The following is a 15920-nucleotide window of genomic DNA, read 5'->3' as shown; positions in this document are numbered from 1 at the left end:
AGCGTGCCCCAGAGCAGGCTGATGGCATGGGCTGCACAGCAGGGTGACAGAGGTGACCCTTCCCTTTACTCACACGGGAGCAGTACCCGGTTCTGGGCCTCCCAGTGCCCAGTGTGGACACACAGACACAGCTGGGAGCCCAGATAAAGGCCACCAAGGGATGCAGGGACTGCAGCACCACTCCTACGAGGAAAGGATGAGGCAGCAGGGATCGTTTGGCCAGAAGAAAGCTCAGGGAGACTCTTATCAACATATACCATCGTCTGAGGTGGGGGAGCAAGGAAGATGGAGCCCAGTGATGCCCAGGGACAGGACAGGAGGGAGTGGGCACCCACTGGAACACGTGAGGATCCATCTGAGCACCAGAACATACTTCTACTGGGAGGCTGACTGAGAACTGCAGCAGGTGGCCCAGGGAGACAGAGCGTCCTTCCTTGGAGATCCAAAGCCACCTGGACATCATTCTGGCCAACAAGGCCTAGATGGGATGGCTGGAGCAGGGGGCTTGGACAACATGACTTCCAGCAGTCCCTCCCAACCTCAACCAGCCTCTGATTCTGTGAATAGACAAAAACATGGAAGTTTTGAAAAAATGGCAATTTTTTTTTTTTTTTTTTTAATATAAAAAGGTCATGAACATAGAAGTACTTCAGTCATCTGAAAATGTTACTCAACTTTCATTCACACTTGGAAAGTCCCAGTAATATAGCAGGAAGCAAAACAGACTAACAGTTGCTTACAGTGTATGCATTTACATTCAACTGGAGTTAATTTGTACATCAATATTTTAAAATAAATCAAATGTACTTATCCAAACAAAGTCTGATTCAAGGTATATTTTAAGTATATATAAAACACAAATAAAATCTTCAAAACTCAAATTCTTTGGATGAAACCAATTTTTAATTATTTAAAGATAAGTTAGCTCTAAAGTAGTAAGAAGTGTAAACATCAGATACCGTGATAAAATTCTTAAGGAATAACAGCTTTGTCATGAAGTGCTGGCATAAGCTTTGAGGTTTATTTTCCAGATGCTAAAAAATCGTTGTAACTTCAATTCAGGAACATTTTGGCAGAATTTTAAATTGTAATGAATTTTTAAACATTCTTTTTTACTTTTATCTACACAGCTTTTTGGTATTTTCTTCTTTATCTTAAGTGAACTTTAACTTCTACATATGTATCAAACTTGTGTTTTTAATTTACCCAGTTCAAACTGGAGTCCATAAGGGTGGGGGGAAAAAAAATCAAAAGGTCAGGTAAGATTCCAACTGGGAAAAGCCAAGGACATTGAAAAGTAAGGGTGTGAAGTACCTGAGCACAATCCAACAGCTGCCTCCTTCAAAGCAATTCTGTAATTATGTATCCACTCAGTACCACTGAAAAAAGCTCCATGAGAATTAATACACGCAGGAGACTAAGTGTGGTTCACTCCCACAAAGCTGTCAGAGCTGTGTCTCTGCTGAACAAACCTGTTACTTCATTTCACGTGAAATTAAGTCTTGGAGAACTTCTGACAAACACAAGATGAAAAGTTCTACAGCCTTGCACCTCAGTCTGCTTTCCACTTGTCAACGTGAGCATCCCCCCTGCATTATGGTGACTCTTACACTGAAATCTGTTTGGGAAGAACCTGCTCTTTCCTTGTGAGAAGAAAGATAAAAAACAATCTTTACTCATCAGGTTCACCGCCCAATCACAGTCCAAAATGCCAATCTGCCCAGCTACTGACAAATCCACAGGCACACTTGAAAAAGATTGTAAGATTGTGGTATTTTATTACAGAAAACAAATCCAATTAAAAGACAATTAAATTTAAGCTTTGAGGAGTGGAAAATCCCAAAATATTTTAAAGTGGCATTTACTTTCAAAATATCTGTAAGAGTTTCAATAAACTCATTGCCCAAAAAGGGTCCCAAGCCTTTGTTATGATCAAGAGGCTTATTTTAACAGTTTCAGGCTGTTAAGGCACAACTGGCATTTGCTCTGAGACAAAACTGGACACAGGCATTATTTACCTCAGAGCCAGGAACGAGTGGAAGTGGAAGGCACAGAACTTTAAAAAAATACCACCAACCAAACCAATTTTAAAGGTTTAAAACAATTAGGTAGTTTGTCTTTAAACACTAACACACTGCAGTCCATTTCTCAGAGCAGGCATGAAGCTGAGTAATTGTGGGCAACGATAATTGACAGCAAGATGCACTTCTACATTAGGGGGGCACATCAGAGAAAAGTTAATTGCAGTTTCACTGGCAAAAATGGTTATTTTCAGTTTACTCTGTTTTACTACTTTTAACTAGAGGCTTTATGTTTTGGGGCTTGTTTGTGTGGGGGATTGTTTTAAAGTAACGGAAAATCAATAAAGGTAGATTAGACTATTTCAGAGGTTTGATAAAAGCAAACCAAATTCAAATATTCACATCAGCATAGCAACCTCATCTTCAAATGTAACGTATGGTAAGAAGCCAAGGACCAGAAGCACAAGGACTGACAATCTACCTGTTTTCTATGCCAAGTGTTGCAGAGATCCAACGCAGCATAACCGCACAGAATATGCATGGTAACGCCCAAGTGGACCAGATCTATAAGGCAGAACTACTAGTGAACCCAGAGGGAAAACAGGTTCCTAAATGGCCCCAAGCGGTGTACCATGGTCCCAAAACATACCAAATTTAGCCTCTATTTAAAGCTGTAGCAAGCAACTCCAGTAAACCAGCAAGATTCACCCTCCCTTCTCCCCTTCCCAATTTCTTACTAAGGGTACTCCTAAAAGCATGCACGTGTTCAACCACTGTTTGCAAAGGCTATGTTTAAACTCATTTGCAGGATTCAGTTTGTTCACTCTAGCATCATCTTTTGACTAGAACTTGAAAAGTGCAAAAATATTTAGTTATATCTTCTTAAAAAAAATAATTCATTTTATCGGCGCAACAACTCCAATTCCTCGGGATTTAAATCCACTGCCAGCAATGGATAGAAAAGGAGGCACCAGCGTAAAAGAATCAAAGTGCATTTCCAGTATGCCAATGCTGCACCAGTTGGCAAGCCAGAACCCTTTTTTCACCACTGGAACAGATTATACTGAATTTATTTCGTGCAAAGTCCGTATTACACTTTAACACACAAAGTCTGTCACGAAGTCCTGGGGATACTGCAACGAATCGTCAAAGCGGAAGCGTTTGGAGAGCGTACTGCTGTCCTCCGGAATGTTCTCCTTGTCCTCCTTGTCGCTGCAGCTGCTGTTGCAGCTGGATTTTACGCTCCGCTCTTCCGAGCCCTTTGGGGTGTGTCCTGGCAGCTGAGGGGAGCAGCACGTTTCCTCGGGGCTGCACAGGAGCGTGAGCTCCCCTTGCTGCAGCCACCAATGGGAGAGACAGTCCGCTGCACTGGGCCTGTCCCTGGGGAAGGAGAAAGGGAGACGTGCTTCAGTTCATTTCACCAATACTAAAAAACCACAGTAGCTCTGATGCTAAAAATCCTGAGCAAGATTGACACCCAGGAGTCAATATTGGTGTGTTTTCACCCCGACCTCAGCTGCTACAAAGCACAGTTAAGTATTGGCTACGTGCATCTAAATTTAGGTGATTGTTCACCCTAAAGCTGGTAAGCTTTCATCAGAACAAGAAACACAGTCCCTGGGTATGTCTTCAACATGGTACACATAAATGGGCACCCGTTTTGCTTTTGAAGTCATATGTTTTATACAGACCATAAATAGTGAGGTTCATGAATATTCAGTCATATATGCCTTCAAGGATAGCCAAGTTAACAGGATGTCATCAACTCTGACACTTTCTAGTGTTTTACTGTTACAATTCATCTGGCATAAACCCTTTCAAAATGTAGATCCTACCAAACGAACCAGACTTAGAAAACTGCTCCTCTGGATAACCTAGTACAGTGCTATTGCAAGCTATAATTGTATCCTGGAATTGTTAACTTCCATGGAACATGCCAGAAAACTGGCTCCAAGGCAATAGAACCCACTACTTGTCCTTAAGAAAACTGTAACTTTACAGAGTTGACTCTCTGAGAAAAGACTTTTCCTCTTAAACTTCAAGGAGGTATAGTCATCAAGAGTTGAAATGGGAAAAAAAAAAAAAGAAAGGCAGCTTATTGAGGATGTAATGAAGACCCTTGAGATGCCCAGGAGAAAGAGAGTAGTAATTGTGACAGAATGTCAAATATCTCACAGGTCCACACTAAGAACTATCAAAGCAGGTTCTTCATCTTTGATTCCTTTTTTCTAGGTGCTCCACAAACAGGAAAGACAATATTCCCTCACGACACTGGGGTTCTGTGAATCATTTCAGATCCTGACAAACCGTGTATGTGAGACGTTAAGACAGGAAGGAGTCCTCAGACATGGCTTTCTATGGAGCCCTAACTGCCTCTTCCCAGCAATCACCTCCTATGGTCCCTCCTATCCAAGAGCCTCTCTCAGCCAAGCAGGGTCACTCCTGCCTGCTGGAGGCTCTCTGAAGACAAGGATTACTGTGTCACCACGGGTACAATACCTAGCACTGCAATCAATAATACCTGACCAGCTCACTTCTCCAAGGTCAGCTACTTTGCGAGGCCTTGATTAGAGTCTGAACTCCCAAAGGATGCAGAGTTAAGGGAGAGTGCCTTAACTCCAAAAAAGTTTCCACTTTGGATTGAGAACGTTTTCAGAAGACTGAACAAGGCAAAACACTGCCAAGTATAAATATATAGTGAGATGTATTTAAGTAAAAAGATAAAGATGAGTCAGGAAACAAAAAAGCACTGCAAAGAGGTTTGCACTGCCTTTTCAAACTACAGTAATTATAGAAAAGAATGTCTGTCTATACTCTTTCTAAAGCATACTTCAATAAAATCTGTTCAAAATCTGTCATCTGAATGAAAATATAAAGAAACTCAAACAAAAAAACAACTCAAAGAACAAGCCCAACTAATAATAACATTATCCATAAAAATATTATCTGACAAAGTTAGCCAGACATTGAATCCAAGATTCTTCTCACACATTATGGAAAATCATAAACCTGCACTTTTAAATATCCAGTTAAAAATACCAACGCCTTGTGAAATATCCAACTGATCTTATTAGTGACATTAAGTACATAAATTAACATTCACTTTTTCTAGGTGCTCCACAAATTTAAGATTCTTGCCTGGAGGAGTGTGCTACTTACTCTGGATTTTTTATGAGAAGTTTTTGAATGAAGTCTTTTGCAGGCTGAGAAACTGATGAAAATGTTTCTTCTGAATAATCCACGTTAACTTGAGATATATTAAGGTAAGTTTCTTGAACATCAGCTCCCACAAATGGAGATTCTTGTGTCAGCAGCATGTATGAGATGACACCGATGTTCCTGAGATAAGAACACAACGTATAAACCTACTGGAGAATCTAAACAACACACCTTGCATGTATTTATTGTGCTGCAGATCAAACTTCCTGACATATCCCACACACAGAATCACAGCAAACATGTTACACCTCAGTTTTATGGGATTCAAGCATGACTGCACACACACACACAAGGAAAGATATGTGTGTCTGTATCTCAATGAAGGGATTTCTTCAAACTGTTTAATTTCAATATACCCTTTTCTTCCTACTGAGATTATTAGGAAAAGGAAATACAACTTTTACACAGCCCACTCTTGGGACATATGGCAATTCTGGAGGACAGAGCTGCAAAAAAGACAGACATTCTAATCTGCATGCAAATAAACCCCCATCTTCCACTGCAATTCTGGCTGACAGGGCAAAGACTTTTAATCAACCTCTGTGTACATTTGACATCTGAGTTGTGTTACAATCTCCTTTAGCTGAGATGTTCCTCCCAAGAACATGAACGTGAGTACCACGGATCATGCAACCTATTATAAATCTGAAGATGGTTTCTTGATGCATAATAAAAGCATTTTTGTGATCTGATAGATCAGAATTTAGTACTCCTTACAGTGTGGAAACATGCAGCTGCTGGGTTTGTCATTGTGAGCAGAGCATCGATAGGGGTTTTTTGTCTTCCCACAAAAGCAGACAAATAACACATGATTAAAAAACTTTCATGAACAGATTTAGTTATTGCTACAAGTTGAGGATTTCAAAGGAGCAACTGGCAACTTTTACCAGTGAATTTTAACTAAGATGCTGAAGATTTTATGCTTTAAAGGAAACATTTCAAAGCTAGCCTTTAACACAGCCCATAAAACTAAAAAGCCACAAAAATTGTGGGTCAGTTCAAGGTACTTGTCATTTTTTATGATTCATCCTGCAGATATTTCTCTAAAAATAACAAGTAGGAAGTTTACATCCTTCTTATAACTTGCATTAAAAATATTTAACAACATAAAAGTGAGGAGGGAAGTGTCCTAGAGTAGCTAATAGCTGAAGCACGTCATCCAGGAGGAAGTAATACCTAAAGTATGTTATCCAGCCACTGTTGTTATTCCCACAGAACAAACACCTATCCTCCACAGGCTCAGATGCCATCTGCATTCCCCAGTAAGTGTGCAACAGGCCCAGAAACTCCTGTAAGCTCTGAGTTATATCCTGAGGACTCCTTCCCCTCCCATCCCTCCCTCCCCTCTTTCAGCCAGTCCACCAACAGAAGGGCATTCCTGGAAGCCAGATGAAACTGCATCAAGCCCTTAGATTGTTAAGGGGTCCCACCAAACCACAGTAAAATGAAGGTGAAACCTACCACATGTCTGTAGCTGTGGTAATAGGATCATAGTTCAAGATTTCTGGAGCTAAAGAGATGGGGAGAAGAAAAATGCTTTAATAAATATCGTATCCAAATGGCCTTGAATCATACACTACATTTCTGGCATTCTTTTGCCAACCATTATAATGAGGCTCAACATGTAGTTTCAATAATTAGGTTTATTATTTCCAAGCCACAAGGGTGGCAAAAAGTTATTTCCTTTTGCCTAGACACGGATGTTTACTTGGTTCACGCCAAAGTGGCACTGCACGGCCTGAAGTTCATCCAAGTTTCAAGATGTGCTCCAAACAGATGCACGCACATAAATTTTTCTCCTAAGAGGTTTTGAATCATGCAGCTTTTCTAGGGGAATGCATGAACCCTTCAGCATGTTAGAGCTGCAGAAGGAGATGACCAAGCCGATTTTAGGATCAGTGGCTGTTAGCATAGGCTCACTAACAAGTTATTCACTGCAGAATGAAGGGCTCTCACCCTTGAGTGTTGGCAAGTCGTGAAGGAAACTCGTGCCAGAGAGGGCCAAGTGTTAATAGCAATCTTTCCCTTTCCAAGGAATATTTTAATCTCATTAAATCATCACATTAAAGATGTTACATTAATTCAAAGAACATTTCTTTGTGCATGCTAACGCTGTATTTCAACTCAAATCAGAAGATTTTAACAGCCTGTAACACTGAGAGCAAATAGTATAGTATAAAACTGAGAGGTGCACTTGTTGATGTAATTCGGGGTGTTTTGGGGCAAATATTTGTTGCCTGCTCTTAAAGAAGAGTTGCTTTGTCCTGTGATGTTCTTCATCAGCTTGTAAGTTCCTAAGTGTGCTACATGAACCACTCCTGCTCTCTCAAAAGCCTTTGAGATGTGAAGCAGCCCTTCCATACCGAGATACTCCGTTGTCCCCATGATCTGCCGCAGCTCACTGGAATTCTCAACCTTCCGGGACATCCCAAAATCTACAATTTTTACATCACCAAGAGGATTGACGCTGCTCAGCAAAATATTTTGAGGCTAGAATAGAAAACATTGCATTCCTAATTAATAAAATACGGTCTGAAAAAAAGCCCAATGTACTAAATGACACTTCAGCTTCTATTATACAATACTCACTGCTAAATGTTATATAAAAATATTTAATCTCTACCCTTTTAATCTCATTTTAATATAATTTAGTCTCATTTTTCTCTTTTTTCTTTTTACATCTTTTTTATGTATTTAACAAACTTCGATGAACATAATAAATTGAAGATAAAGTGTTAAAACAAAGCCTGCTAAGCCTCACCTTTAAATCAAGATGAACAATATTGTTTTCGTGCAAGCAGCAAAGTCCTTCGAGTATTTGCCTTATAAGCCTTACAATATCCCTTTCACAAATTCTGTCATCCAGATCTGGGACACACAAGTCAAATATTTCTCCTCCAGCAGCACTGAAACACATTGAAGAACACCTATGTGTAAGTTTAAGTTCTGAAGCTTAAGTGAGGAAAGATGTCTTCAATAGCACCTATTTATCTAAAATAGATCTGTAATATCAGAGAGGCTGGGAATGCTTTTTTTATTTACACATTTATGCTAAAACACTTAATATAAACAGTTAGAAAAGGGGGGAAAAAAAAAAAAATCAGATGATGCTTTTTCTTTCCTTATAGCCTGAAACAGCAGTTGAGACAGCAAAAAGCACTTTTGACTGGTAACCTCATAATGCTCTGGTCCCCTCAAGCAGTGGGAAGATGCCTTCCAGAAGTCGAGTTCTATCATCAGTCCCTAATCAAAGAAGCCTTTCTTTTCAGGTCAAATCTAAAATTTCTTCCATGAGACCAGCTCATAAATAATTCAGAGCAGTGTAAAGCAGCATGGAAATATCCGTGCTCCTGTGGTTTATGAGTTATTCCTACACTTGGCTGCAGTGTCAGCTGTTTCCTTTCAGGCTGGGTTTGAGATCATCACTCAGCCTGCTCTGAGTGCCTGAAGTCTCTTTCTCAGGGATGAAGGGCTTCCTCAAAACTACAGATCACCGAGCCTGAACTTCACTGCTAACAAAATGGGAGTATGTTAAAAAGTCGGATGTACAGGGACCACTTCAAATACGTTGTACATGAACCTTAAAGCTTAGAAAGGATTAATTTCACAGGCTGAATTTTTGTTCCTTACATTCCACACAAAAGTTTGCACATACAACAAATACGACAGATAATTCAAATCCCCAAATTAAACTTATTTTTCAGAGTTAATAAGAAGCTTTGGGGACATGTGCAAAAAATATGGGTATTTTTTAGGAAACTGTTCCAAAAGTCAGTTTTAAAACAACAAAACCACTAAATTTAGGAGCTCAAAACAAACAAAGTAACTGTAAGTCTTCAGTCACCAAAAAATGTCAAGTGCTAACTTGAAGTTCACAGGCATGGGTGGGCTCAACCTCTTTGAAATCTGCATACTTGGTACCAGTGACTTTTTTGTGTGTGTGTGATTTAAGTTGCATCAAAACACTCAGGACCTTCTATGGTATTCCAAGAACATTATTTCCAGTCAGCTTGCCTGAAACATCCTTAAAGGAAAAACTATAAAGTATATTATAATGAAAGATTAGCATAATGTATACAGGGTGCTGTTGCAATTCTTCTGAGCATTCAGGCAACTCATGCAAAAAATTAATATACTGAAAGATTTGTTCCCACAAACATGGAACATGTGATGAAGGCATACTCACTATTCCAACACTAAGATGATTTCATTTGCTGTTTCATAGACTTCATGGAGATTAACTATGCGAGGGTTGGATTTCATTAATTCAAGGACAGCAATTTCATGCAGAATCTCTGCTTTGCAGTCTTGACCTCTTCTTCTTTTCTTTAAAAATTTAGCTGCATACTCTTGGCCTGTGGATTTAGCTACACATTTTCTAACCACAGCACATCTTCCTCTGCAAAATAAAAGGGAAAACACTGAGATGCAGGAAACCAAAAGTGCAGAAATTAACATAAGAAATAAGAAGACATAGCAAATAATTGGAAACAAACAAACAAAAAAATGTATTGGGAAATGCCATGCTTGGCCTGCTCTTACACAGTTTCCTGAACATTCACTTGCAGGCACTGTAGCAGGATACTAAGCAAGATGAAACTCTGGTGAGACCCAGTAAAATTCCCTTCATACAGCCTAGCTAAACATTAAATCAGAGTATCAGGTTACAGGGACATTCTCACTGTCAGGTCACAGAATAATGTGGTTGGAAAGGACTTCTGGAGGTCTCTGAAAACCTTCTGCTTAAAGCAGGGCCAGCCATGAGGTCTGACAAGGCTGCTCAGGTCGGCAAGGTACTAGAAAACCCTCAGCCTCACTACAACACCTACAAGACAACAATAAACAAAGCAAACTCCTGGGAAATGCAGAGAATGCACCAGGAAGACAAAGCACATTTAAATGCATGGGTGGGGCAGGCGATTTTCAGTGAAAAAATATTTAGTCCTAAAGAGAATTTCCTTCCACAAACCATGCAGTACTGCTACAAAAATCCCAGGTATCTCCAAAATGTTCCAAAACATCTTCGTAGAAAAGCACCCACTACTTAGCATTCTCTTCCTCAATTATAGTTAGACAAAGTGCACTGCTTTATTTCCAAGCCAACAGTTTAGGTATGGAAACAAAACCATATTTTGTCAAAGAAATGTTTTTGGAAGAGAACCACATACTGTAGTTAAAACACCAAGCTGATCTTTTAAAAAATTAGAAGGAAAAAATGCAGGGTTTTTTTTTTTTTAAAGCCAAGTATAAACTCCTGAAAAAAACCCATTTTTATAACCAATAATATTGTATTCCCAGAAATGCCTGGTTGCATACATGTAAACTGCTTTCAAATGGTACAAGAAACCTTATTTACAAAAAAACAACGTGAAAGGCTGCAATAAACTGTGAGTAAAGTTCTAAAAACAACATCAAGCTACGTACAAAGTGCACAATCTACATTTATCTCTTCAGCAAAAAGCCTCTGGTTTTTGTTACCATAACATAGTAAGAACAAGCATAATGAAAGAGCTCAGAATGGAGCTGTCTGAGCTGTGTTCTTTAAAGCTTCTTCAGTAGAAAATACCACATTGCCTTGCAGGCTTTGCCTTTTTTTCTGGTGCAAAAATCCCCATGCGTAAAAGGAACATTTCTTAAAGAAAAAAATTTTTTAAAATATCTAGACTTAAGTGTTTAATCAAAACAGGGATGAGCATCTCATGCAAAAAAATCAATTTTCATTTGCAAATAGCTGTGCAAAAATGCCTGAATTATTAACTATTTAAAGATGACTTTGAATCATACTGCTGGAACTTAAAAATAAATTCAACAAAACAGGCCCTCTGTCATCATTTATTTCATCAATTAGTTGTAGATTTTCTCTATCCTTTTTTGAAAGCACCAGACTTTGGAGGTGAAAGTTACTTAGTCTGATACATGCACATTCTTCACCTTAGCAACTATTTGTAAGCCTGAAACCATTCTTTCCCAATTGTGAACCCAGCTTATTACTGCAGAGCATCTGAAGTTACTGAGCTCAATTTCATAATACACCCAAGTTGAAAACACTCCCTCCTCCAGCTCACATTCTCTTTTTAGCATCACGTCAACCCTGCCAGCCACAAAAGTGTCTCTAAAATTAACAAAGGGGAAGCAGTTTAGTTTCATGAGAACACCAAGATCTTCCCCAGTAGTTTTGGCACATCTTCCTTGTGGTTGCTGTGGGTTTAACAACTTTGAAGGGTCAGTGATACTTCCAGATTTGAGATGTAAGAATTTCCACTTGTTCATTAGTAAGGTGCCAATTAAGACAAAAATTAAGGCAAAAAATAAGGCAAAAAAAGTCTTTTAGAGCTGTGGAAATTGCTCCAGAAACACAAAACCACCAGCTCGGAAGTGCTGCACTGGCGCAAGCGGAGCAGTTCCCGCTCCTTGCCTGCGTAACCATCCCCCTCCAGAGCCCAGCCCTACAAGCAAAACTGATTTCAGGATGTTTTCATATCTCAGCTCAGAAACCGCAGAAATTTAACTACTTCAAAAGAAGCCAAGCCACGCACACACCAGGGACAGAACAACTTAACCCACTAAACAGAACCTAACCTGCCAGCTCCGTGAGTCAGTGTCTTAAATACCAAAGGACCCAACAGATAAGGGTGTGGGAGAAAGAAATGGGGCTTGGGAAGCTTAAGAGAGAACAAGGGAACTATTTACTACATCATCTCAGCAGGAAAAAGAAAATTGCAAGTGACAATTAAAGCATATTGAATCCTTTAGAGAGCTTGCAAAAAAAGAGAAGGATTTTACATCACTTAAAAAGCATTTATACACTTAAAAACATGAAAAAATACACATGTAGTTAGGCCAGGAGAAATCACAAATATATTTGTAAAACAGTTCTGCTTCCGTTTACCTTGCATTTTGGCACTTATTTTGTTATGCCTGGTTTTGCATGCACAGAAAAAAAATTAAAAACTCTGTTCTGGAATTCACACAAAATCTACACTTTTGTTTGCTTTAGACATCATCTCACAAGTATGTAGAGTTGGAAAATCCAGCGTTGGAACAATACCTGAGTTCTAGAGGGTGCTGCATATAAACTGCTTCTGTAGAGCTTAGAATTCAAAAGCAGAGCTGACAAAAGTTAAGAAAAGAAGAAAGTTATGGGCTGCGATGTGCACTTCCATAAAAGCGTACCAGATAAAGCACATGCTAGAAAAATACAAAAAAAAAACCAAAAAAAACCAAAACCAAGAGAACAATGAAGGCTGAAAAGCTCACAGACCACATGCAGAGGAGCATCTCTGCTGACAAAACGAGCTGCAGGTGCAAGGGATCCTTGTGCAGCACAGCAAGGCACAGCTGTGAGACTTCTGTTCAGGGAGCTGGGAAACACGATCACAGTATCGTGTTTGCACGGCTTTACACCCAATTCACTGCGTATTTTCAAGGTGTGAATTAACCCAGCGATTCCAAAACACATTTTCATTTGTATGTCTGAAACAGTGTCACAAATACCAAGGGTTTGGGCACTTTGTTATTTCCTATTTTACTGCTGCAAACATTAGCAAGGGAAGCAGGCTGCAAAACTGCTCTGAAAGAGTGGATTATTTGACACTCAGTCTAACTGCTTGAGGTTGGGAAGGGGAGAGGAAAGGTCTCTGTTTTCTGGACTTCAGAAAACCCACCCAAACACCAGGACCAACCTACTCAAAATCCTCATTCTTTATCTTACAGCATCACCCTATGTCATCCCTTGTCTAGGCCATGCCCCTGGAATCCACGTGGACTAGGAAGGGAAAAGAAGATAATCCCAAATCTACAAACCTATGAAAACCCTCCAGATCACTCGGACATGGAAAAGGCTGGCAACTTATGCCTCACTGTCCCTTTTCCCGGTCCCTACAGAACCCACTGTGATGCAAAGAAGGGAACAGGGAAGGAGAGGGGCATACTTCATCCTCCATCTACTGCCATAAAGGTTTGCTTCATTGTACAGAGACCTTTCTTGCAGCAGAAATTCCTATTGCTCAAATAAAATAAACAGGAATAATCTTACCTCCCTAGCTCTTTTGATTCAAGCATATAAAAATTATAGAAGTTATCTGTCTTGATTGGTGTGTGCAGAGATGTGGCCAACAAGCCAGAAAGGCTTTTATTCTCCAGCTTTCTCCTCGACATCGTCAGAGCAGTGCTCTCTCTTCTACCAGCCACCTGCTGAAGCAAAACAATCATGAGTTTTGGAAATTCCATAGTTACAGCACAGGAAAGGATACAAATATTAAGAGTTTAGGGCTATAAAACTAGAATAGCCAGGACTTTGTTCAGTAGCAGCCTGAAAACAACACATTTAATCACCGTAAAAATAGAACCTGAAAGGAATACTAATCAAGACATGCTAATTTAATAATGTAAACACTCGAGATAAGTTGGGTGTTTTTTTCTCCCTGGAGCATATCCATAAGATACTAGGGATAGGCTTTAGTTCTAATAAAAATGCTAATAACTACTTAACTATTAATGAGATGTACCTTTTTTAAATCTTTCTGAAACTCTTCTCTGGAGTCTGGGTAAGTTCCACACTTCCTTGAAGTTTACACTTTTAACAGATATTCATTCCGGGGGGAATTTACCAAAACTCCTTCCTGTTTGTTAATTGCAACACAGCAGGAATAGGTAACAAAAGGACAAAGTAAGGTTCTTTTGCCAGTGGGAATATTCACATTTGTTAATAGGCTCACTCATAGCTCCTCTAAGTTTCCTTTTTAAGGCTGAGTTAATTTTCAGAGAGAAGCATGAATGGACAAGGTCCTCTTTGCAAGTTCAGATCATTGAGAATTAAATGATGTAGTAATCCTGATTAAATTACCTTCATAAACCAGTAGAACAGCACATTATGAAGATACATCCACCCACATAATTTCTACTACAGTGAAAAAAGAAACAAAAAACCAACAAAACCAAACCAAATAAAAATACTGGGGTTTCATATTCATATTTACAGGCCTGAAGCATCCATTCAGGTGAAAAGCAAAAGCAAGGCAGAAAAAGGCTACTGAAGGATACCAGAAGTAGTAATTGATGGCTTCTTTAACTTAAAGAGCAGGTTTACTCTTATCAATGAAAGAAAAAAAAAAAACCAAGGCAAGTTACAATTCAGAGACAGTTTGGAAACTCACAAAAGTACACTTGCAGTTTAAACGAGAGACATGCACTGTCAGACACTTCTGGGGGAGCAGTGGAACTAGTTATGATCCAAATGCAACCCAGTACCCATCCAGCATTGTTCACATTCCCATGTGGGATGGAACATGGATATTCATACTACAACTATTTTGGATTCAAATCATTGTACATAATTTAGCAAGAAAAATACCCAAACTACATAGTTTAAAAATATCTTCAAAGTATCATCTGATATACAGGAAATAGCTTCTTCAAGAAATTATGAAAAGGGCACAATACAAGCTAACACACAAGTCTTTGACTCACTCTGTAACAAGCAAGCATTCCTTCTCCCCCAATTACATGGCAGTTTACCACTGAAGAGGACTATTCTCATGTCTGAAATTTTACCTGAGTCTCCTTAGGGCTGCACTCACTCGTTAACTTTAACTCCTAAACCGTATGTTCTTCCTGTTGTACTTCAGCAGAAAACCATTTGTGTTCGATAACTGGCCTCATTAAGAGCTTACCATCATCGAGTTTATCACCATTATCGAGCTTACTACACAAGCTTTCATTTTATCATCCATAAAGAGCAATTATTAAGGAGAACTTCTGCCTCACGTTGCCTTGACGTTGTTTCCCTGCCAAGTCAAGACCACATCTCCTTTTTTAAAGCTCAGTATCATCAAGAACAGAAAAGAACACATATCCATAGCAGGCAGAAACCCACAAAGAGGCACGTAATTTACTCAGGAGAAGGAATTTCAACTAGCCATAGGGGAAAAAAAAAGATTTCCTGCTAAGCTAGGGAAGCTTAACAGGGAGAAAAGTCAGCTCCTTTAACCTTTTCTAAAGACGACGAGTCGGGGCCAGGACGATGTTTGGCAGCGAAAGACCACGGAGGGCAGCAGCGGCCGGGTGGGACCCGGCCCGGTCCCCGCGGGGCAGCCCCGACTCCCCGCACAGGCACCCCCGCGCTGCCGCCGGCGCGACCGGCACCGGGCGGGGAGGCAGCGCGGCGCTTCCACCGCGCCCAGCCAGCAGCGCACCACAGCAGCCCCCGGCCGGGCACACTCCCTGCTCCCCGCTCCCCCCCCGGCCGGGCACACTCCCTGCTCCCCGCTCCTCCCCGGGCCGGGCACACTCCCTGCTCCCCGCTCCTCCCCGGGCCGGGCACGCTCACCGCTGACCGCTGGCCGCCGCCCGCCGTCCCTCACAGCTCCACTCCCGCTCTCTCGCCGCCTCTCGGCGTTTGAAAGGCGCAACCCGGGACGAGCGGCTGCCCCAGCGGCGCGAGAGCCAGGCCCCGCCCACTCGGCAGAGCAGCCAATCCGCGCCCAGCCGCGGCGCCCAGAGCCCAGGCGATTGGCGGGAGCGCCCTCCGGGCGGGCAGCGCCCCCTGTCGGCCGCTCAGCCCCCAGCGGCAGGTGCCGCCCGCGCTGGGGCCCGCCCCGGCCCGGCCGTGAGGGAGCCGGGGGCGCCGGGATCGCGTCCGCGCCTCGCGGGCTGCGCGGAGCCGCCGCTTCGGGCCACAGG

The 15920-nt window shown here is 41.1% G+C and overlaps 1 protein-coding gene across 8 annotated transcripts; it reads right to left on the bottom strand.

The window, feature by feature from the left end:
• Positions 1-1019: 1019 nt before the first annotated feature.
• STK17B (serine/threonine kinase 17b) lies at positions 1020-15676 on the bottom strand. 8 transcript variants are annotated; one of them, XM_040070400.2, is made up of 9 exons: positions 15575-15608; positions 13748-13861; positions 13276-13433; positions 9427-9639; positions 8002-8146; positions 7604-7730; positions 6702-6750; positions 5181-5360; positions 1020-3401 (listed from the first exon to the last, which is right to left on the bottom strand). In XM_040070400.2, the coding sequence occupies exons 3-9, from the start codon at positions 13395-13397 to the stop codon at positions 3119-3121; spliced, it is 1119 nt and encodes a 372-aa protein (XP_039926334.1). In that variant the 5' UTR covers positions 13398-13433; positions 13748-13861; positions 15575-15608; the 3' UTR covers positions 1020-3118. The 8 variants fall into 8 exon arrangements, with proteins under 8 accessions (XP_039926334.1, XP_039926339.1, XP_039926333.1 ...); XM_040070405.2 differs by having other exon boundaries at positions 13276-13430; XM_040070399.2 differs by having other exon boundaries at positions 15568-15591.
• Between the last annotated feature and the right edge of the window lie 244 nt (positions 15677-15920).

This window comes from Hirundo rustica, chromosome 7, assembly GCF_015227805.2.
Source record: "Hirundo rustica isolate bHirRus1 chromosome 7, bHirRus1.pri.v3, whole genome shotgun sequence".
In the NCBI taxonomy this organism is placed as follows: Eukaryota; Metazoa; Chordata; class Aves; order Passeriformes; family Hirundinidae; genus Hirundo; species Hirundo rustica.
This window is presented reverse-complemented; position numbering and strand designations above follow the sequence as displayed.